Source organism: Lissotriton vulgaris, chromosome 2_1 (assembly GCF_964263255.1).
Source record: "Lissotriton vulgaris chromosome 2_1, aLisVul1.2, whole genome shotgun sequence".
NCBI classification, from domain to species: Eukaryota; Metazoa; Chordata; class Amphibia; order Caudata; family Salamandridae; genus Lissotriton; species Lissotriton vulgaris.
Genome location: NC_141687.1, coordinates 17,910,019 through 17,934,258, shown reverse-complemented (window position 1 = coordinate 17,934,258; position 24,240 = coordinate 17,910,019). Strand labels below are relative to the sequence as shown.

The following is a 24,240-nucleotide window of genomic DNA, read 5'->3' as shown; positions in this document are numbered from 1 at the left end:
GACACTGTGTGGCCCGTTTTGTTGATTATGCCACATCCCTCTCGTGCGACACGCCAACTGCATGCTCATTGTGTGCAGTGTCTGATTCACAGGGTGCGACCCTCTGAGGTGGGGGTGAACCCGGAGAAGTGCCTCTCTACCTCATGTGGCCCTGCTGAACTTGTGCCTGTGTGTGTGACCAGAAGACTGGTCTGGTGCAGCTGCGTCCTCTTGCACTGGACGTGGCGCCTCCTTTCTACAGAAGTATGAACTCGCATCTCTCGCTGTGTGTGAGCGGAATTGCCTGGTGCAATCCATCTCAACGTGCAAAAGTCACTGTGCCTCCTTCCCCAGGAGGCGCGGAATTTGCAACTCATCATGTTTGAAATCTGAAGTGCTTGATGCGACTTGAACAAATGCACACCAAGTGCTGTGCTCGGATTGCCTGGGCACGACCAGGATCATCGCATACTGATCGGGGCGCCTCATCCTAAAGAGAGGCTCCCCTGTGTTACTCCTCATTCATCTGTTGTTCCCTTGTTGAACCTCATCGCAGTGGACCAACTGCCCTCTCCACACCTGGCCCCTCCTAAAGACATCTTGGCACCAGGTAGTAGCAAGAGCGATTGACTGGGTTGAAAAAATGCTTCCGAGTCAGTTCGGAAGTGGGTCAAGAGACTGCTTGACTCCTTTGTTTTGTTAGACCTACTGGTGAGCCTCCCGAGTGGCTGCTAACCTCTTCCTTGTTTACATCTGCCTCCTAATTAAAGCTGTTAGATATTCCCACCTCCTTCCTCTGGACTCAGACTAAGTGTGCCTTTGGCCACGCGCGGCACAGTGTCCGGAAGGCGGGTCTTATTATCTTCCATCCAGAGGTACAGGACAAGCGAGGGGAACTAGAAGGTGATGGGAGGCGTGGGCTTCGGAGTCTGTAGAGGGCGAACTATTGACCTGCTGGGTACCAGTGACACTACATTAGGGTGTTGAGTATGTATGTGTGTGCAAGAGTGTGCCGTATGGACTGGCTGGACGAGTCCCGTGTAGTGAGTATGTGTGTGTGGGAGTGATTGTGTGTGGACCGCCTGTGATTCACGACACTGGCCAGTGGTGCCTCATTATATGTTGATTGTTGCCAAAAGCACACTATCTTTTGACATTGGGTTTTCCTGCGTGGCTCCAGTCCGCGTTGCTGCTTAAAAGTGTTCTGAGTTCGTGAATGTACATATCTTTGATATTGTTGTGACCCGCAGTGTACCCTATAACCGTGTGAGACTATATTATCAGGACTCCTTGGGTGGGCCTGGGGTGGATAGCATGTCACACCACACAAGGGTGCTCTTTCTCTGTGTGGGTGGGGTGGATTAGGAGCACACACAGTGTGCATACTATGAATATCATAAAAATACAAGTGGACATGGCACTGCTGGTAATATTACCAAATGTGACCGTCCTGATTTCTTCAGAAGTGGTCGCGCATCACGCTGCTCCCTGCCCTCGGTATCGTAGCGCCTACTGCCAGACTACTGCCTGCTTTGATCACTAATTGAATACTTTCGTAGCACTAGATCGCCTTATTGCGCTTTAAATATCTGCTCAATTGTGCTGCGCTGCCTTGTCTATTTCCATATCGCTAATTTGCATATTATCGTAGCGCTAGTCTGCCAAAGTGCGCGGCAACGTTCTGCTCAATTGTACTGTGCTGCCTGTATCTTGGTTTTGTGCCTGATTGTGCCTTGTGCCGGTTCCACTGCCATTCACATCGCGTTTCTTACATATTGTGCCCCAATCCTGTTTCGCTTTTGGCCTGCTGCCATTTTGTTTTTGTTGTTGTTGTTGTGCCTCCCTGCCCGGCTCTCCACCCCGCTCCCGCCTCCCAGCTGCTCCTCCCTCGCCCCTCCCCTCCACTATCCGCATATGACAGATGCATTCGCGCGCAGCGTTCACGCGCAGCGGTAGCGCCCCATGAGCGCCGAAGGTGCGCCAAAGGTAAGCCTGTCTGCGCCCGTCCGCGCCTGGACCGAGCCCAGCGCCATACCCCCTGGCCCCCGCAATTCCCATTCCACCCGCATAACATATGACGCCGCAACCCTCTCAGCCCTCAACCCCGGCCGACCACCTAACTGCTACCAAGCCGCCCCAGGACATACCCATGGACCCTTCACCTGCCACTCCTGCAAGTTCGACTGCATCAGGACCCACACCAAATCCACAAACTCCAAACAGAGCCCCGACACTAACCAACTAAAGTGCTTCCTGCTCAACACCCGCTCAGTCCACAGACACTCAATCGAACTCTGGAACCTACTCGACACTACATCGCCGGACATGGATGAACGTCTCATCAGCTCCTGACATCGCCATAGCCATCCCAGACACCTACAAGATCATCCGAAAAGATCGCACCAACCAAACAGGAGGAGGCATCGCCATCATCCATAAGAACACCATCCGCATCACGACCAGTTCCGATGATAACCTCGCTTCCGCCGAACACCTTCACTTCCAAATTCACACCGACCCCAAAACCACACTCAGAGGCACCCTCATCTACAGACCACCAGGACCCCGCACACAATTCAGCGAAGACATCGCTGACTTCATCAGCCCACATGCCCTCCCCTCCGAGAACTACATTCTACTGGGAGACTTCAACTTCCACCTGGAAAAGAAAAACGACAACAACACCACTACCCTCCTGGATAACCTGGCCAATCTAGGACTCAATCAACTTGTTGACATCCCCACCCACTACGCCGGACATGCACTCGACCCTATCTTCACCTCCAGCAAGCACATCTCCTTTGATCACACCACAGCTCTCCATTGGACGGACCACAGCTGCGTTCACTTCAACTACAAAAAGTCCACGACCCACAACCCCCCACAACCTATTCCTCGAAGAAACTGGAACAAAATCACCACCGACCAACTCTTCACATCGCTTCACCAAAACCCCCCAACCAAATCATCGGACCCAAACCAAGCAGCCACTAACCTCACCCAATGGATCACCCATAGCGCCGACGAACTTGCACTTTGGAAAAACTATCGAATCAAGCAAGGTAGCAAAAAAGCCCCCTGGTTCAACGATGACCTTAAGAAATCCAAGAATCTCTGTCGTACTCTCGAGAAAACCTGGAGAAAAAACCCAACCACTGAGAACCTAGACACCTTCAAGAACGCCACCCGCAAACACCACCAACTAATCCGATCCACCAAGAAATCAGCATTCAAGGATCGACTTGACAACAATGCCCAAAACAGCAAGGAACTATTCAACATCGTCAAAGAATTTGCTAACCCCACCGCCGGCACCAACGACATTTCTCCCTCCCAAGACCTCTGCGATTCTCTATCCTCATTCTTCCACAACAAAATCGCCGAAATACACAACAGCTTTGAAAACCAGTCCGAAGATATGTCCACTCCACCCATTTCCGAACCAACACCGCCCTCTAACAACCTTTGCGCCTGGAACCCCATCACCACCGAAGACACCATCCACCTGATGAACTCCATCCACTCAGGATCGCCAACCGACCCATGTCCACACCACATTTTCAACAAAGCAAGCTCCATCATCGCACCCCATCTCCGCGATGTCATCAACTGCTCCTTCAACTCCGCAACCTTCCCGGAAATCTGGAAACATGCCGAACTCAGCGCCCTTCTATAGAAACCCAGAGCAGACCCCACCGAACTTAAGAACTACCGCCCGATCTCGCTCCTCCCATTCCCCGCCAAAGTCATTGAGAAAGCCGTCAACAGTCAGCTCGCCGCCTTCCTCGAATCCAACAAATCCCTCGACCCCTCACAATCCGGCTTCCGAGCCAAACACAGCACCGAAACCGACCTCATCGCAGCAACACACGACATCCGAACACTACTGGACAACGGAGAAACAGTTGCCCTCATCTTACTTGACCTCTCCGCAGCCTTCGACACAGTCTCTCATAGCACCCTCATACAACGACTCATCAACGTCGGAAAACAAGGAAAAGCATTGGAATGGATCATATCGTTCCTGGCCGGAAGAACCCAGAGAGTCCGCCTCCCCCCCTTCAAATCAGAGGCCACTGAAGTCATATGCGGCGTACCACAAGGATCATCACTCAGCCCCACCCTCTTCAACGTATACATGAGTCCCCTCGCATCCATCGCACGCCAACACAACCTCAACATCATCTCCTACGCAGACGACACTCAGCTGATCCTCTCCCTCACCAAAGACCCAAACACCGCCAAAACCAACTTACACCAAGGAATGAAAGAAGTAGCCGAGTGGATGAAGAATAGTCGTTTAAAACTCAACTCGGACAAAACGGAAGTCCTCATCTTAGGGTCATCCCCCTCTGCCTGGGACAACTCATGATGGCCACCGGCCCTGGGAACCGCACCCATACCTACGGACCACGCACATAACCTGGGCTTAATCTGGACTCCTCCCTCTCGATGACCAGACAAGTCAACGCCGTCTCATCATCATGCTTCAACATCCTACGCATGCTTAAAAAAATCTTCCGATGGATCCCCACCGAAACAAGAAAGATGGTCACTCACGCACTGGTCACAAGCCGATTGGACTACGGAAATACCCTTTATGCCGGGACCACAGCCAAACTACAGAAAAAACTCCAACGCATCCAAAACGCCTCAGCCAGACTCATACTGGACATCCCTCGACAAACTCACATTTCCGGCCACATGAAGGATCTCCATTGGCTCCCTGTCAACAAGAGAATAACGTTCTGTCTCCTCACCCACGCACACAAAGCCCTCTACGACCTAGGTCCCGAATGCCTCAACACACGACTGTCCTTCTACACCCCCTCCCGCCAGCTACGATCGTCCAATCAAGCCCTCGCCGCAATTCCGGGAATTCACAGATCCACCATGGGAGGAAGATCCTTCTCCTACTTAGCGGCCAAAACCTGGAACTCTCTCCCCACCCACCTCTGCCTTACACAGAACCACCTCTCCTTCAGAAAGCAACTAAAAAACCTCCCTCAAGCGCCTTGAGACCCTCTGGGTGAGTAGTGCGTTATACAAATTTTGGAACTTGAACTTGAACTTGAATGTGTTTTATGCCCAAAAGTATATGAGGTCATGTTATGATGATGGCATAAGTGTGTCTAATATAAACGTTTATACAAACATCCTGTGTGAAGTGTCTTTTGTGACGCGCAGTGTATGTATCACGAGTGAGTGCTGTGTCTTTGCTGTGTTCACTGCTTTGTAGTATGCCTGACTGCTCAGTGCCAAGTTACCCAGGTTGGGCATGGGTAATACAGCGAGTGTAATCACCTGCCCTCGTAGGGAGCAGTGGGTTCTGCCTGGCTGGGGGCATCCGTTCAGCCAACCAGACACTACCGTTTCCAACGCTTTCTTTTTGGGCATCACCCCTTTCTTTCTTACATTATATATCCCCCTTACCTTACCTTAGCTATCCCTCTGCTTCACCTCTGCCCCTACCTCTCTTTTCTGTCTGCTTTGGGTATCATTGTATCCCGTTCTCTTTATCACCCTGTCCTTTTGTGGCCCCTGAAGCCCTCTGCATCTTCTTAATTAGCAGATTCAAGGCTTAAAGCTATAGCAGTGTACACACAGAAGGAGAAGAGGGAGCACAAGGCAAGAGAAGAGAACTGAGCACCACTTGACCAGTTCACCCAGTGGGATCCTTGGAGCAGTTTTGTTGCTGCAAGAATGACACGCAAGGAGAGGGATTTCTTTGTGATTGCAAATGTTAGTAATTAAATCTACAATTGCTATCTGCCTTATTTTAATATTAAAGAGTGGGGACAGATTTCCATGTAAAATATTGGTTTTGCAAGAAAATAAAAATCTGGACCCAAGAGCAAAAGGAAGTTTGGCTGTCCACATTTGTTCACGTTTTTATTTGGCATTATGTGGCTGGTAGATGCAGACAGCTTCACCTGTTGGCTATTTTTTGTGTTCTCTCATTTCTGAAAGTTTAATGTTCAATTCAATATAGTTTGAGCTCATCAGAGCTTCAATTATCTGAAAGCAAGTAACATATCGAAATTGCTCCAAACAAGGGGCCCAAAATATGTCTTGTACCAGGGCCCCTAGATTCCCTAAAATGACACTGTTAGTGGGGGTAGAGCAACCGTGAAAACTTCACTGTGTACCTGTGTCTGTAGCCAATGTGTGGTGGATGGTCAGACTGGCAGCACTGCCCGGAAGCCGACCGGTCCTTCCTACGTCGGTGAGGTTAGCAACTACACCAGGACCCGGACGCAGTCTGGCTGGACGCCTGGCCAGCAACTCAGCTTTGGTGAGGTGACCCTTCATGTCTCTCTCGGTTGTCATCCTATCCGAGGGTGATGTATTTCCACTCCCTCTCCAAAGACACTCCTGGCTCTCTATACACTGCACTAAAAAGAAGTACACTGTGTAGAGTCCAGTGGACCCCCAATTGGCTCACCAAGGCTAAAGTAGATAACACTAACGCTCTGTTTTGTGGTCGTGTGGGCGAGCAGTTAGGCTTTTCTGAGGGTAGTGCAGACCATTTGATGTATCACTGAGGTAATAATTAAAAGTAGGCATGGACGTGAAATGATGCCCCACTTCCAGAGTTGGCTGAGTTTTTCCTAACCCTGTGCATCGTGTAGAGCGCGGAGTTCAGAAAAACTCCACTGTTAAGTTGGGGAGCAAGGATACTCTTACTCCAGATGACCTCACGGAGACACGGACGGTTGCACCAGGGCACTGCCGCTCACGTTGGTTTCACCAATGTCACCGGTTTCACCGGGAGCAGGGTGCTGTTGAGGGTGGTACCGGTGCGCTACGAAAAAGGGTCGACCTGCAAACAGGCTGCACAGGGGGACTTAGGGACAAGTCAGGGAACTCCCAAATGAGAGCCCGGGTCACAAGGGGTCTTAGAGCAAGGGGGCCAGCCGGCTCTTCGGTACCCAGACCGGGTGCAGAGAGGTTAGCTCGGCCAGACTGGATGTGCAAAGTTGATCTTCGTGGTTAGGAGCCAACAGTTGGCAGGGGCAAAATCAGGACAGCTGGGCCACTCATGAAGTGGGTCTCAGTGAAGCTGACATCCCTCAATGGCTGCTCGTTGTGGTTCAGTGGGAATCCGGCCTGTACTCTCACTGTTGGTGTTTGGTGCAAGGCGGCCTGTACCCTGGGGATTGGTGCTGCACGGCTCCGGTGCGTCCTGGTGTCTTCACACTGAGTGGGGAGACAGATCTGACCCTCCAGAGCACCGGTACCTCATCCTGGTCATCTGTGGTGGTGGTCGGTCTGGCAGGGGAGCTGCAAGGTGATAGGCTGGACTCTGCTCTTCGGTGCCTGTGGACTTTAGGGGAGGAGCTCCTCCACTCCAAGGGAAACTGTAGGCGATTTTCGAGGCGCTGGCAGGCTGCCCAAGGCTGTGGTAGTTCTCCAGTTTGCAGGACAAGTCACTCTGTTCCGGTTGTCGAGAAAGTTGCGGGCAGGCAGGATTGCACACCAGACAGTGACTCTTCATCCTACTTTATTGATCTGTTGAATCTGAGTTCTTGGGTTCAGGGGGGCTCAGGGGGCCTCCTAAATACTCAATTGTTTTAAAGGGGAGTGACAGGTAGTAGCCAAAGGTGTCTACACCTTCTATATGCCCACTTCCTGTGGGAAGTGGGCATAACCCTGACCCTAAGAGGCTAATTATATCCAAAACTAGGTGCAGGACTTTGAAATAGTCTTGTCCACGTCAGCTGGTCCACCTTAGGTGCCTTGCTGGCTCGGTGTGGGCACACCTCCTAATCTTACTAATTTTCTCACCTCTCTTGCCGCCAAAAAGTGGGGGCATCTCCACTATCTGGAGAGGCCAGGGTTGCATAACGAGGGCGTCAAGGCCTTTGAAGCTTCCTGCCCTGGAATGCAGATCCTGCATGGAGGAGGTGTAAACACCTCCACCCAGAGCCGGCTGTGTTCCAGGCCTCTGAGCGCAAAGGCTGTCACCTCACGGGGCCACAAACTCGATTGTGGTGGCTAGTTGGTCCAGACCAGTCAGTCAACTCACTAGTAGTCAGAAGGTTTTGAGGGGACACCGCTGAGGTGCCCTCTGGGTGCATTTATTAATAAATCCAACACTTGCATTAGTTTGGGTTTATTAAGACAAGATGTTTGGTAAGAAACTTCTGGGGGTACAGCGAAGCCATCACGTAGCGAGGGCACTCCTAATCATGAGTGACCAGGCCATGTGCTTGCTACGGCTTCCCTGTGCGCTTGTGGTATCTAAGAATTGACTTGGATATCACAGAAACACATCCACTCTTGCAGATATGCCCACGCATGGGGTATAGTGCCTCCGGCCTTAGGGCTGTAAGGCCTGCTGTGGGGGTGCCCTACCTAGGGCACATGTAGTATTTTACCTGCATAGCACACAGGGGAGTGTGCCATGTCGACCCCTCCTTGTTCTCTGCACCAAAACACACAGGCTGCAATAGCAGGCTGCACGAGCTTGGTGAGGGGTCCCTTAGGGCGGCACAGTTCATGCTGCAGCCCTTAGATACCCTCTTTAGTTTCAATTATAGGGTACCAGGGTATCATTTACTAGGGACTTACATCGAGCCTAAAGGGGTTCCAACTGTGCAGCAAGGGTACAGTTTAGGGAAAGAATACTGATGCTGGGCACCTGGTTAGCGGGAACCCAGCACACTTACAGTCAAAGTTGTGTCAAATACTAGGCAAAAGTGGGGAGGTTACTGCAACAAAAACACAGTTTTGTGCAACGCCCAACATCTGTCCTTGTTTTGTGAAGAATTATCTTAATGTTTCTTGTGTTCCTCATTTTCTGCTTATTTTCTCTGGAAGATGTTTCCTCCTCACTGCTTTTACGGACTTCTGTATTTAACACTCACTGTGTCTGTTGTGTTTAAACCTGAGTTTTCCAAATGCTTAACAATATCTTTCTCTCCTCTTCTTCTGTGTTTCTAAGTTTAAAGTAAATGTAATTGTTTGTACGAATTCTCTTTTGTGGTAACTTCCCCACTGTATTGACACCCTTGGGGTCTTTAAACGCTGCCAGCCATCCCCTTTAATGCCCTCATTTTAGATGATGTAACTTCCTGTTTGTGCCAGCGCTGCTGGTGATGCACCTAGCCTGGGCCTTCTTCTCTTGCGCCTCACCTGCCCCCTCTTCTTCTTCAGGTCACCGGCACACCTCCCACCACATCCACCACCCCTTGTCCTCCCACCTGCCGGCCTCCATGAAGTTCAGGAGGAAAGCGCCTCGACGCGAGGAGATCCGCAAGAAGAAGAGAAAGAAAGAAAAGAGTGTACTGCCATCTGTGGGCTCCACGCCAAGCATCCGGGAAGAGAACGAGGAGGAGGAGGAAGAGGAAGATGGAGTGTCCGAAGCAGAGACACCAGAGTATGTGGCGACCCCAGAGGAAGAAGTCCCCGCTAAACCAAAGGTGGGTCCAATCTGGATACAGTGTAGTCAGCTGACCAGAGAAACCACACATATCCCACCAGTGGGGGGCAGTTTGTTCACCAGAGGAAGAGACCATGGAAGGGTGTGGGGGGACACACAAGTGGGGTCCAAGAGTGGAACTTGACGTTGTTTACCATTGGATATGTTTGGGCACAGAGATGATAGTGCGGTAAGAAGAGCGTTGGTGCATGAACAGAGCTCACGATGAAGGTACCTTAGGCGCTGCTGGGAGATGACCCTAGCAGTACATTCAGGACATCTCAAAGGTCATGCAGCCTCTCATACGAGGAGTTAAGAGAGACGAGGGCAAGGAGGCTGTGAGTGCCAACCTTGAGAGGTATTGCTTCATGGACATACATGTTGATTGTTGGTGGGTTTGGCAGCTGGCATGTTGAATCTGGTGGTGCATCACTGGTAGCACAGGTATGCAGAGGTGGCATGTATCTGCTGAAGAGGTTTAGTTGCAGGATTGCAGGCGTGAAGTGGTTGGTGGGTGTGAGCCTCCAGATGTTGCAGATGTTGGGTAAGCGATGGGGGAAGGATGTACAGGAAGAGGTTTGTTGTACGCTTTACAGAACCTGCCATATGTCGGTTGTGTTCCTGAGCCACAACATATGCGTGTGTGTAGTCCTTACTGTTAAAGGGCAACCACACAAGTAACCAAAAAAATAATTAATTCCATACCGTATTTAATAATCATTTAGAGTTATGTTAGAAGCAGTTGGACAACGTTATCCAACAAAAACCACAGCTATTGTGCAATAGTGTCAAAAACACAACATCTAAAAAGCATTGAAATGTGCCAGCTAAGGAGGTTACACAGTCGCAGCTACCGCCCGACATAGACTGCTCATGACGTCACGACTTGCTATTTGTTGGGAATTGGGTGACTGGTTGAGGGGGGTGGCACAGATCTTGTCAGGGTGAAGTCACAAGCAAACTCAAACTAACCTGTGTGAAACCGCCTGGTAGCTTGGCACGAAGCAGTCAGGCTCAACTCTGAGGTAATTTGTAAAGTATGTATGCAGCACTTCCAACAGTAATTAAGTGAAAACACAATAACCCAAACCAATAAAAATCCAGTCAGCAGAACCGGAGCTATGCAATTTTAAAGTTTTAAGTGTAAATAGTGCCTAGAGGCACAAAGTGCCAACTGCAGTTATCTGGTCGAAGCCAGACAGTGACAAAGTCACAGTTTCAAGCTGACCGCGATGGAGCACGGGCCGGATACAGGGACCAAGTTAGGCCCGCTGAAGAGAGTACCTTGAAACCTGGTTGCAGAGCCTTGCAAGATCCGGTATCGAGGATGCACCACTCGATGGCAGTTCCAAGGGGCTGTGGGGTTGCAACGCAGAGTCCTGCGGTGTCGATAATGTCATCGACAAGGGGCTTGCGATGTGAAGTCCATCACTGAAGATATGTTGCGCAGCAGTGATTCGGAAAAAGCTGTGGGGCTGAAATTCGAAGTCCTGCATCATTGTCCAAGATGGCCTTGATGAGGGGCTTTGATGGGAAGGCCTGTGTCGAGTAGGCACCGTGCAGCGGCGGGTCCAAGGAAGCTAAGGGCTGCGATGCGAGGTCCTGCATCAGGGATACGTTGTGCAGCGGCGGTTCTGGAGTGGAGCTGTGAGGAAATGCTTCATTTCTGCCCACAGGAAAACAGCTGTGCTGGCAGAGCACCTTCAGGCCCACTTCGAAGGGTCTAGGACTTGGGTGGTACCACCTGGGGGGCAAGATTTACAGAGTCCAGGGGCTGGGTTCAAGGTTGAGTGAGCCTTTTTTTGTCCCTGAGGCTCTGATCAGGACGCCAGCCAACTAGCCCTTGGAATCACTCTCTTGTTCCTGGGATCAAGTTGCAGGTCTAGTCTTTCTTGCGGGGCAGCAGGGCAGGAGGGCAAAAGAGTAGCATTCTGTAGGAAAAGGCCTCTTTTCACATTCGTAGCCTCCACTTTTTGCCTGATGTCTGATGTAATTTCGAACTGGAAATGGACTGAGTTCCTGCTAACCCGGTTCCCCGTGCCAGAACTCTTTCCCCAAAACTATACTATGATTTACACAACTTCGTTTACCCCTGTAGGTCCCTAGTAAAAGTTACCCCTGGTGCTGAGGGCATGGCCACTAAAGAGTGTCCTCTGGGGCTGCAGCACTGGTTGTGCCACCCCAGGGCCCCTTCACCAAGGCCATGCTCTCTGCCATTGCAGGCTGCGTGTTTTGATGCACAGCCCTGTGTGTCATGCTTCCCATACACTGCATAAGGTATAGGTAAGTCACCCGTACTGCAGGCCTTTAGCCGTAAGACAGGGCTCACTACATTCTATGTGTGCGCCTATCAGCAAAAGAGAGTTAATATTATCTGCTTTAACCTCTGCCTGCACTTTGGGGATTTCTCACACTCTGTACATCGTGTACTTCATTTTAGTGTACGTACAGAGATGCAGTTCCCTCACAGTCCTTTTTGCAGTCCTTCTGAGGTTTCCACAGGTCCAGAGGTGTACTGTAGAGGTGGCACTGAGGGCCCATTATTGATACTTGGTGCCAGCTTTGAAGAAGGAGCAGGTTCTTGAGGATTCCATCCAAGTTCCTACCTCCCTGCCTGGCCTTTGTTTTCTGGGGTCACAAAAGACTAGTGTCAAACCCTTTGTGAGTGTGCCCCAGCATGTGCAAGTGTGGCAGGTGACCAAACCCCCCTCGATCAAGTCAGAGATGGTCCATCCTGCAAACACCTATTCCCCCTTTGTCTCACTGTCTGGGAGCAATATACAAAGGCCAACTGCCGGCTACAGCTAGCGATGGGCCCTGGGATACAGGCTTCAGGCATCAAATGGTTGGGACAAGAAAATGCAAACTTTCTAAAAGTGACAGTTTCAGAATTGTGACTTAAAATCCGACTTCCCCATTAAAGAGGGTTTTAAAATAAAAGTCTGCAGGTACCACATTCGACTTCTAACTTGCTCGCAATTATCCTGTGAGAGATGTAGGCCTCCCAGTAGTGAACAACGAATGTAAGAGTTTCTCACTTCCAGGATGCGTATTACTGAAAGGGTGACTTTCCCTGTTTGCACCATGGTTCACCTTTCAGCAGGTGCTCTCAGCTGCTCTGGTGCGCTGGGTGCAAAGAGGGAAAGTGCGCCCTACTATGAAGAATGCACTGTGCTCAGTGCAGCGGCAAACTCGTGCTGCGCCCCGGGCAGCGTATTCAAGAGAAATGTGGAATCGCTGTTTGAAAGCTGCACCATGTTTCACAGTGCAGACAGTAACCACCTGCACTTTCAAAAGGGATCAGAGATCCCATTACCGGAGGGTGTAGTGAGTGACTGCACCCACCTGCAGGGAGATGTGTGGGGCGCCATGAAACCCCCTTTTATCCCTCAAGAGGGCTGTCCTCAGGGGGCACACTGACGGTGCACCACCTTTTGGTGGTGCACCGTTATTACGCCTCCTAAGGGCATGATTGCCTCGGCGCTCGGTAATTTGACGCAGGCAAAGGGATTCCCTCCTTTACATGGGCCACTGCCCATGCAAATGAAGGAAGGCCCTTTCTATAATACCAAAGTGCCCCCGGGGCACGCAAAGAAGGCACAAATGTCCCTTGCGCCCCCACAGCATTTTCTGTAATATGGCCGCAGTCTATGTAAAAAAGTAGATGTCCAACTTTTTAAATACACTGCAACCTGCCCTTGGGAATGTGTAGGGCCTACTCTAGGGGTGGTGTATATGTATAAAAAAGGAGGTTTGGCCTTGTAAGGGATTTGGCTTAGCAGGCTGAAATAAAAGTTTCAAACTGCACACACACACTGGAGTGGAAGGCCTGAGACATGTTTAAAAGGCTACTTAAGTGGGTGGTACAATTAGTTCTGCTTCCACATTTGATTTAAGGATCCTGTGTACATGTGGTACCACTTTACTATGAATTTATCAGTAAATTAAATGTGCCAATTGAATGTAAGTCAATTCCACCATCTTCAAAGGAGAGACCTCATGCACTTTAGCACTGGTCAGCAGTTGTAAAGTGCCCAGAGTCCTAATAGTCCTAAGGCCAAAAAAATTAGATCAGTGAAAAAAATGGATGCGTAGGTCAAAACGTTTGGAGGAGACCTCCATAAGGTTGAGAGGTCTAACGCTATTTGTTTTAATACTGTACATTTCAGTGTGTCCTATCTTCAGATGGAAACAGCACATGGTCCCTGCTCCTTCCATACCCACCTTGCAGGACTCTAGGCCAAGCACAAGTGACTTGGATAAAGGGCGTACCTTTCTGCCCATGCCATGCATGCAGTGCCCCCGGTTACCCTACACAGACCTCTATCCGTTGACTTTGGCCTTACCCAGTGGGTCCTGGAAGCATGACGTGGTCATCGGCCCTGCACTCTGTCCATCTGTGCCCATTGAGTTCACCCTTAGGTATATCCGCTGGCTGTGCGCATCAGGCGTAGGCATGGTCTTTGAACCCTTGCATCAAGTGCCCCCATCATCAGAGATAAGACACTAAGCGCAGCCATTGGCTGTATGCAGCAGCTGCTGTGCACAGGCCCGCTCATCAGCCATGCCCCAAATCCAGTCCCCACTGGGCATGGGTAGGTCCATGGCTTGTACCCTGCCTTTTCATACATCCCCTGCTTATTTGTCATGCACTGACCCGACTGCGCATGGTCTCAGCCATGTACAGCACACTGGATACGTGCGCAGGTCTTAGTCACTTTGGCCCCCACTCCACCATGCACTGTCTCAGCCATGATGGGGTGCCCTTTAGCCATGCCAAGGTCGCAGTCTCTGTGGACCCTACCACACCGTGCACGGTCTCAACACTGATGCGTCTAACCTTATGCCATGCCCTGGTCCGAGTCTGTATGGCCCCCACCCCACTGTGCACTGTCTCAGGCATGATGGGGGTGCCCTTTGGCCATGCCCAGGTCCCGGTCCCTTTGGATACTACCCAACTAAGTTTGGTCTCAGTCATGATACACAAGCCCTTTGGTGATGCCCAGGTCCCAGTCTCTATGGCCTCTACCCCACTTTGCACAATCTTCACCTTTGAAGAAAGGTCATTGGACAGACTATGTACTTTGGTCAGCTTATGCACAGATCCTGTCGCCTCTGGTCAGTCTTTGTCCCCCTGGACCCAAAGATAGCAATGCGAACAGCAATAACCACAATATATTTTCCAACCCCCTATGACTATCAAACAGCTGCTGCGTCCCCAGCTCTCTGGAGCTGCTACAACTCCCTGTCATTGAACATCATGAAGCTCACAGTTGCTCTGGTGTCCCCAGCCTGGAACTGCTTTTCTCTGGTCTTAGGGTGGTGGCTGCAAGGAGGGGAGGCCTTATGCTTCCTGTGTTCTTGAGAAGTGACCATTAATTGAGGTTTGAAGGTCCTTTTGGATTCTTGGGTAAAGTCGGTAAAGGTTAAAAATGACTTGGATGTGCTGTCCAACGTGAGCGGCGATCTATGTGCGGTGTGAGAGGCTGCCGACCTTTGTAGGGTCATGAGCCTGTACTTGTGGTGGCCACCATGAGCGGTGACCTATGTGCGGTGTGAGAGGCTGCCAACCTTTGTAGGGTCATGAGCCTATACTTGTGGTGGCCACCGTGAGCGGCGACCTATGTGCGTGTGAGAGGCTGCCAACCTTTGTAGGGTCATGAGCGTGTCCTTGTGGTGGCCACCGTGAGTGATGACCTGTGTGTGGTGTGAGAGGCTGCCAACCTTTGTAGGGTCATGAGCGTGTCCTTGTGGTGGCCACCGTGAGTGGCGACCTATGTGCAGTGTGAGAGGCTGCCAACCTTTGTAGGGTCATGAGTGTGTCCTTGTCGTAGCCACCGTGAGTGGCGACCTATGTGCAGTGTGAGAGGCTGCCAACCTTTGTAGGGTCATGAGCGTGTCCTTGTGGTGGCCACCGTGAGTGATGACCTGTGTGCGGTGTGAGAGGCTGCCAACCTTTGTAGGGTCATGAGTGTGTCCTTGTGGTAGCCACCGTGAGTGGCGACCTATGTGCTGTGTGAGAGGCTGCCAACCTTTGTAGGGTCATGAGTGTGTCCTTGTGGTGGCCACCGTGAGTGGCGACCTATGTGCAGTGTGAGAGGCTGCCAACCTTTGTAGGGTCATGAGTGTGTCCTTGTGGTAGCCACCGTGAGTGGCGACCTATGTGCAGTGTGAGAGGCTGCCAACCTTTGTAGGGTCATGAGTGTGTCCTTGTGGTGGCCACCGTGAGTGGCGACCTATGTGCAGTGTGAGACATTGCCAACCTTTGTAGGGTCATGAGTGTGTCCTTGTGGTGGCCACCGTGAGTGGCGACCTATGTGCAGTGTGAGACATTGCCAACCTTTGTAGGGTCATGAGTGTGTCCTTGTGGTGGCCACCGTGAGTGGCGACCTATGTGCAGTGTGAGAGGCTGCCAACCTTTGTAGGGTCATGAGTGTGTCCTTGTGGTAGCCACCGTGAGTGGCGACCTATGTGCAGTGTGAGAGGCTGCCAACCTTTGTAGGGTCATGAGTGTGTCCTTGTGGTAGCCACCGTGAGTGGCGACCTATGTGCAGTGTGAGAGGCTGCCAACCTTTGTAGGGTCATGAGTGTGTCCTTGTGGTAGCCACCGTGAGTGGCGACCTATGTGCAGTGTGAGAGGCTTCCAACCTTTGTAGGGTCATGAGTGTGTCCTTGTGGTAGCCACCGTGAGTGGCGACCTATGTGCAGTGTGAGAGGCTGCCAACCTTTGTAGGGTCATGAGTGTGTCCTAAGTGGTGGCCACCGTGAGCGGCGGCCTATGTGCAGTGTGAGAGGCTGCCAACCTTTGTAGGGTCATGAGCGTGTCCTTGTGGTGGCCACCGTGAGTGATGACCTGTGTGCGGTGTGAGAGGCTGCCAAACTTTGTGGGGTCATGAGCGTGTCCTTGTGGTAGCCACTGTGTGCGGCGACCTATGTGCGGTGTGAGAGGCTACCAACCTTTGTGGGGTCATGAGCGTGTCCTTGTGGTGGCCACCGTGAGTGGCGACCTATGTGCGGTGTGAGAGGCTGCCAACCTTTGTAGGGACATGAGCGTGTCCTTGTGGTGGCCACCGTGAGTGGCGACCTATGTGCGTTGTGAGAGGCTGCCAACCTTTGTGGGGTCATGAGCGTGTCCTTGTGGTGGCCACCGTGAGTGGCAACCTATGTGCGTTGTGAGAGGCTGCCAACCTTTGTAGGGTCATGAGCGTGTCCTTGTGGTGGCCACCATGAGCAGCAACCTATGTGCGGTGGGGGGCCTGCCAGCCTTTGTAGGGTCATGAGCGTGTCCTTGTGGTAGCCACTGTGTGCGGCGACCTATGTGCGGTGTGAGAGGCTGCCAACCTTTGTAGGGTCATGAGGGTGTCTTTGTGGTAGCCACTGTGTGCGGCGACCTATGTGCGGTGTGAGAGGCTGCCAAGCTTTGTAGGGTCTTGAGCATATCCTTGTGGTAGCCACTGTGAGCGGTGAACTATGTGTGGTGTGAGAGGCTACTAACCTTTGTAGGGTCATGAGCATGTCCTTGTGGTGGCCACCGTGAGCGGCGACCTATGTTCGTTGTGAGAGGCTGCCAACCTTTGTAGGGTCATGAGCATGTCCTTGTGGTGGCCACCGTGAGCGGCGACCTGTGTGTGGCGTGACAGGCTGCCAAACTTTGTGGGGTCATGATCGTATCCTTGTGGTAACCACTGTGAGCGGTGACCTATGTGCAGTGTGAGAGGCTACCAACCTTTGTAGGGTCATGAGCATGTCCTTGTGGTGGCCACCGTGAGCGGCGACCTATGTGCGTTGTGAGAGGCTGCCAACCTTTGTAGGGACATGAGCGTGTCCTTGTGGTGGCCACCGTGAGTGGCGCCCTATGTGCGTTGTGAGAGGCTGCCAACCTTTGTAGGGACATGAGCGTGTCCTTGTGGTGGCCACCGTGAGTGGTGACCTATGTGCGTTGTGAGAGGCTGCCAACCTTTGTGGGGTCATGAGCGTGTCCTTGTGGTAGCTACTGTGAGCGGTGAACTATGTGTGGTGTGAGAGGCTACTAACCTTTGTAGGGTCATGAGCATGTCCTTGTGGTGGCCACCATGAGCGGCGACCTATGTGCGTTGTGAGAGGCTGCCAACCTTTGTAGGGTCATGAGCCTATACTTGTGGTGGCCACCGTGAGCGGCGACCTATGTGCGGTGTCAGAGGCTGCCAACCTTTGTAGGGTCATGAGCCTGTACTTGTGGTGGCCACCGTGAGCAGTGACCTATGTGCAGTGTCGGAGGCTGCCAACCTTTGTAGGGTCATGAGCGTGTCCTTGTGGTAGTCACTATGAGCGGCGACCTATGTGCAGTGTGAGAGGCTACCAACCTTTGTAGGGTCATGAGCGTGTCCTTGTGGTGGCCATCGTGAGCAGCGACCTATGTGCAGTGTGAGAGGCTACCAACCTTTGTAGGGTCATGAGTGTGTCCTTGTGGTGGCCACCGTGAGTGGCGACCTATGTGCAGTGTGAGAGGCTGCCAACCTTTGTAGGGTCATGAGTGTGTCCTTGTGGTAGCCACCGTGAGTGGCGACCTATGTGCAGTGTGAGAGGCTGCCAACCTTTGTAGGGTCATGAGTGTGTCCTTGTGGTAGCCACCGTGAGTGGCGACCTATGTGCAGTGTGAGAGGCTGCCAACCTTTGTAGGGTCATGAGTGTGTCCTTGTGGTAGCCACCGTGAGTGGCGACCTATGTGCAGTGTGAGAGGCTACCAACCTTTGTAGGGTCATGAGCGTGTCCTTGTGGTGGCCATTGTGAGCAGCGACCTATGTGTGGTGTGAGAGGCTACCAATCTATGTAGGGTCATGAGCATGTCCTTGTGGTAGCCAACATGAGGGGTGACCTGTGCGCGGTGTGAGAGGCTGCCAATCTATGTAGGGTCATGAGCGTGTCCTTGTGGTAGCCACTGTGAGCGGCGACCTATGTGCGGTGTGAGAGGCTGACAATCTATGTAGGGTCATGAGCGTGTCCTTGTGATGATCCCCAGGAGTTGTGGCCTGTGTGTGGTATGAGCGGCTGCCAACTTTTTGAGTCATGAGCTTGTCTTTGTGGTGGCCACTGTGAGCGACGACTTTTGTGCGGTGTGAGAGTCTACCAACCTTTGTGAGATGATTTGCCTGTCCTTGTGGGGGCTAACATCATCGGGACCTGTGCATGATGTGAGAGCCTGCAAGCCTACGTAGGGTCATAAGCATGTCCCTATGGTGGCCACTATGAGCGGTGACCTGTACGTGGTGTGAGAGGCTGACAAGCTTTTAGGACCCTGTCCTTGTGTTGGCCATCGTGAGTGGCAACCTATGTGTGGTGTGAGAGGCTGCCAATCTTTGTAGGGCCATGAGCCTGTCCTTGTGTTGGCCATCGTGAGTGGCGACCTATGTGTGGTGTGAGAGGCTGCCAATCTTTGTAGGGTCATGACCCTGTCCTTGTGTTGGCCATCGTGAGTGGTGACCTGTGTGTGGAGTGAGAGACTGTCAACCTTTGTAATGTCATGAGTGTGTCCGTGTGGTGAACACTGTTGGGTTGCACGCACTGGTGTTGACATTCATGAATGCAGATGATGCTGGGTGAGCTGTATGGTGTAGGCTTGGGTAAACAGTGTGACGTCATGTGCATTGGTTGGGCAAGTCTTGGTTTCTCAATGAAGTGACTCTTGTGTACTCAAAGCGCTAGGGTGGGAGCAGGAGAGGTGGGTTCTCCAGCAGGGTGGCTTTCATCTAACTGATTCTTCTTGGATCCTCTAGTTTTCCATTGGAAGTGACGAAGAGTCGTTGACGTTCCCACCGTCGGACAGTCTTCATCGGCCAGAATGTGAGACTTCAGAACATCCACCAGTTGATTCCAGTCCACAGGACCCAGAAGGAAGGTATGTTCTTCATCCCTCTCCCACCCACAGCCTGAAGCTGGTCTGCAGTCAGACTAGTCAAGCATTGAGTGAGTGAGTGACTGATTGAGTGAGTGAGTGAGTGAGTGAGTGGGTGAGTGAGTGAGTGAGTGAGTGGGTGAGTGAGTGAGTGAGCGAGCGAGTGAGTGAGTGAGTGAGTAAGTGAGTGAGTGAGTGAGTGAGTGAGTGAGTGAGTGAGTGAGTGAGTGAGTGAGTGAGTGAGTGAGTGAGTGAGTGAGTGAGTGAGTGAGTGAGTGAGTGAGTGAGTGAGTGGGGCTAAACTAATCAGAAGACGGTGAGCAGCACACGACAGCGCCAGCCGTGTGTGTGCAGGGGCCCAGTGTTCATCCTAGGTGGTCTGCGAATAGTCATTTGACTTAAATCAATTAAAGAAAAAGTGACCATATCAGCAACATTATTTAAATAAAAAATTTGAATAAATTGAACTCTTTATCCGATAGTGGCAATGGTGTTAAATTCAAAGTTATGAGGTCCACATAAATGTAAAAAGAAACCAGGTCCACAATGTTGATATAAAATGTTCTAAGGTTCTGTTCACTGCAATGAATCTTGATCTATAGCTGGGTTTGCGCTCTACAAATATCACTTTACACATGCACACATGCATACATACATACATGCATGCATGCATATATACGCATACATACACACATGCATACATGTACATTTACATACATGCGTGCATGCACATATACATACATACATAGATACATGCATGCATGCATACATACAAACATGCATGCATACATGTACACATACATGCATGCATGCATACATGCACACATACTTGTATACATATACATGCACACATGCATGCATACATACACATATGCATGCATACATATATACATATATACATACCATGCACACTTACATACATGCATACATACATACACACATACATACTGTTGGACCAGATACTTGTCAGGACGGATTTCCCTAATTTGTTTGCATTTTCCGCATGGGTTTTGCTGATTCTCTTGTGCGGCCTCCGGGCACTTTCCCACTGTAAATACACTGATAGTGCAAGCACCCTTCCTACCCGTGTTGGGAAGTGGCTCTGACTCAATGTTCTGAAACATGTGCCAGTCTGTCACTGCTGACCGTTGGATGTGCACTGGCATCTAATGTGATTACGCTCCTGAGCAGCCTGCCATTTCAGTCAGCCAAAGGTGCACACCCGTACTGCTGGCGCACGTTATTGCAAGTGCCGCCTGCCATCACATTGACACTTGTATTAGTAAGCACATGTCTAGTCTAGAGTGGGTGCACTTGTACCCCTGGTTCTGGGCACTATGTGTCCAACCTTCCATCGCAGCTCTGGTGAACACCAAGGGAAAAAGTGGGAAGTGCTCCTGCCATGTCTGTATGCTGGGTCCGGTGGCACAGTGGACTAATCCATCCACTGTATGGGCCTGTGTTCGACCTCATGGTCACAGGTTCAAATCCTGGCGGGTCCACTCAGCCTTTCATCCTTCTGAGGTCGATAAAATGAGTACCTTAGAGTTGGGTAACAATATATATCTGTTATTCAGCTACTTGAGACCTTTAGGTGATATGTGCGCTTTACAAATGTACATGTTATGTTATGTTGTTTGCCTATTGGGAGGTCCCTCAGAAGGGAGTGGGGTCTAATAACTTTGAACTCCTGTTTGGGCATCCAGTCCGGAACCTCTGAGTTTGGTCAAGGAAGGCTGGGAGCAGTCTCCCAAGAGAACCCCCTGGGATGTACTAAGCCACATGCTGGTGTTCAGGAGCCAAATAGGCAGGTTGTGGAAGTAAACCTCCCACAATGTCATGAGGTCCCTCATGAAGGAGTGGTACGACAAGAACGCCACTTCCGTGGAATTGACAGCAGGACAGAAAGTGTGGGTGATGGAGGATCTAGACCTACTTGGTGGATCTCCAGACCCCAATATAACCCAGATGGGTAGTGCACGTCAATCGCTTCAACCCACACTTTTTAAGAGGTCTGAGGTTATCATGCTACTGGCAACAGATGGAACAGAGGAAGAGAAGCGTGAGCCTCCCCCTGATCTCCTAGACTCCAAGGAGCCAAATGGGTCGATGGAAGGAGTATTCCCGCCCCCCCCACCCTAACTCTTGACCAGCAGAGTGACTGCCAGCAAGTGTTTGGACAGCTACCCTCTCTGTTCTCCCTTACCCTGGGGACGACCTACCTGTGCACCCATGACGTGGACACGTGCGACAACCTCAACATCAAGCGCAAATCTTACTGGTTGTCGGATAAGGTGATCAAGGCGGAAGTGTCTACAATGCTTGAGTTGGGGGCCATAGAACCCTCCAACAGACTCTGGCCCAGTCAGCTGGTACTGGTGCCAAAAACCACCTCGGTGGGCACCACTCCTGAACAAAGGTTCTCTGTGGACTATTGAGGTCTGAACTCAGTGACCCGGATGGATGCCCGTCCGATTCCGCCGGCAGATGAGTTGATCAACAGTATTTCAGTACTTTCGACCTCATCTCCAGGTATTGACAGATCAGCCTCACCAAGGGAGCCCGGGAAAAAACTGCCTACTCCACTCCGGAAGGGCATTACCAATTCAGGGTCATGCCCTTTGGGTTCAAGAATGCCCCCACCACCTTCAAGAACCTGGTGAACCAGGTCCTTGCTGTGAGGGAGGTCTTCTCAGGTGCTTATCTGGACGACTTTGCTGTCTTCAGTAACAGTTGGGAGGATCATCTCTTTTAACTCCAGGAAGTATTTCAGGCTCTGCAGCAAGCAGGCCTGGCTATCAAGGCCAGTAAGTGCCAGATAGGGCAGGAGTCAGTGGTGTACTTGGCAAACCGGGTGGGCTGGAGTAAGGTGCAACCCCTGCAGGCCAAGGTTGAAGCTATCCTGGCCTGGTAGTCCACCAAATCCCCAATGGGCATCATGGACTTCTTGGACCTTGCTGGGTAATACTGGAGGTTTATCAAGGGATATGACACCAGCACGACCCCCTTGTCGGAGCTGACTTCAAATAAGCAGTCCAGCAATGAAATCTGGACGCAGGCCTGCCAAACGGCATTTGACTCCGTCAAACAGTCCATATGTAGAGTGCCTGTGCTCCTGGCCCCGGACATCCCCCGGGAGTTCATTGTTCGGACGGATACCACTGAACATGGTATCGGGGTGGTACTTTCTCAACTGAACAAGGAGGGCTTAGACCAGCCGGTAGCCTTCATCTCCTGGAAGTTACTCCCACAGGAGAGGTGGTGGAGCACCGAAGCCTACACCTTTGTCTGGGCCCAGAATAAGTTGCAGCTGTATTTGTTTGAGACACACACTTCTTGGTTCAAATAGACAATCAACCCCTCAGGTGGCTAATGGAGATGAGGGGTGAGAATCCAAAACTGTTGAGGTGGTCAACCACTCCAATGCAGATGGCCCTGTTAGCAGGACTACCGCGAAGCCGGATAGAACCTTTTCACTGTCGGCTGGGGGGAGGGAGTGAGGAGGGGCCATGTTGGACCTGATACTCGTCTGGTAGAGGTTCCCGGAATGTTTCTGCTTTTTCCACCTAGGTTTTGCTGATTTTCTTATGTGGCCTCTGAGATTTGGACCCTTTCCCACCACAATTACGGTGTGAAAGTGCATGCTCCCTTCCTATCCGTGTTGAGAAATGGTGTTGATTCCATGTTCAGAAACATGGGCATATCTGTCATTGCAGACCGGTGGGTGTGCATTGGTATCACTTGAGGGTAGCCAGTGTCGGCCACTGTGAGTGGGCACCCACACCTATGTTGCCTGTGATTGACAATACTTTGCACTGCAGTGGTGGATTGCAGTGGGGCAGCCTCATAACGTTTCATATCAATGGATTCACCATGCCAAACTCTTTCCATTGATAAAGTTTTTTTTTGCATAACTCGCTTAGGAATGCCACTTATAGAATACTTTATGTATCTTACGGGGGAGTGATTCAGTTGTGGACTGTGAAGGCTAGAATCAATACACGGAGAATTAAAAAAGGCGTGCCTCCCAGACCATCAATCACATTTCTGTTTAAGGGAAGTGTTAGAAATGGGATCTCTGGTTGGCTAGGACATGCGCATAAGCCAGGCAGAAACCACCACTCTAGTCTGGGCAAGGGAGTTACACGCTGAAGATAACCCCTGCTCACCCCCTTGGTAGCTTGGCACGAGCAGTCAGGCTTATCCCGGAGGTGTAAAGCTTTGGCGGAACACACACTCAGCAGCAACATACTTGGCACACCACAAAAGGAACTCCACACAAGGTTATGTATGAAAATAGCCTTTGTATTATCATAAAACATATTAGAATAGTAATCACACAATATACACTGAGCCAACTGGCGCTAGGCAATATTTACAGGGGAATATATGCACATGACAGGGCCAATGGGACCACTGTCGGAACCATCACAAAGTGAAAATAGTAATTGTAGAACACAACCAGTAATTACTGGCAAAACACCGTACTCAGCATTATATCCTGTAACATAAATCATACTATGCAATCAGCATCACATCAGGCGTAAAATACATTATGCGCCAACCTCATAAGCCTAAACATATTAGACCTTAACCTCCTAATCATAAATCACATTAGGGGCATAAATCATAGTAGAAAATAACCTCACAAGCATAAACACATTATGCAAAACCTCATAATCATAAACACAGTAGAGGCATCAATCAGGGTGCATAATCACATTTCCTGCGCATCACATAAATCACGTTAGGGCCTGGTGCCCTATCAACCTAACACAGTCCCCCTGGTCAACTGGCCTTCTCACTGGGCTCAAATGTCCTATGTCCATAATGTCAGCGCTTGGGCTGCCAATGCCGCAGAATTCACAAGTGAGCAATTGCGCTGGGGCAGAGGAGTGTATCTCACTCCAGTCTCATCAAAAATGCCCCCAAAGAAATGATGGCCTAAACGTTGCAGCTGTCGCTA

The 24,240-nt window shown here is 51.0% G+C and overlaps 1 protein-coding gene across 1 annotated transcript in view; it reads left to right on the top strand.

Moving 5' to 3' along the window:
• SLC4A3 (solute carrier family 4 member 3) overlaps positions 1-24,240 on the top strand; it is a 475,170-nt gene that overhangs the window by 64,814 nt on the left and 386,116 nt on the right. The window contains exons 4-5 of the mRNA XM_086958435.1: positions 9,139-9,404; positions 19,156-19,277. Coding sequence (XP_086814561.1) covers positions 9,139-9,404; positions 19,156-19,277 — 388 coding nt within the window. The remainder of the gene's footprint in view (positions 1-9,138; positions 9,405-19,155; positions 19,278-24,240) is intronic.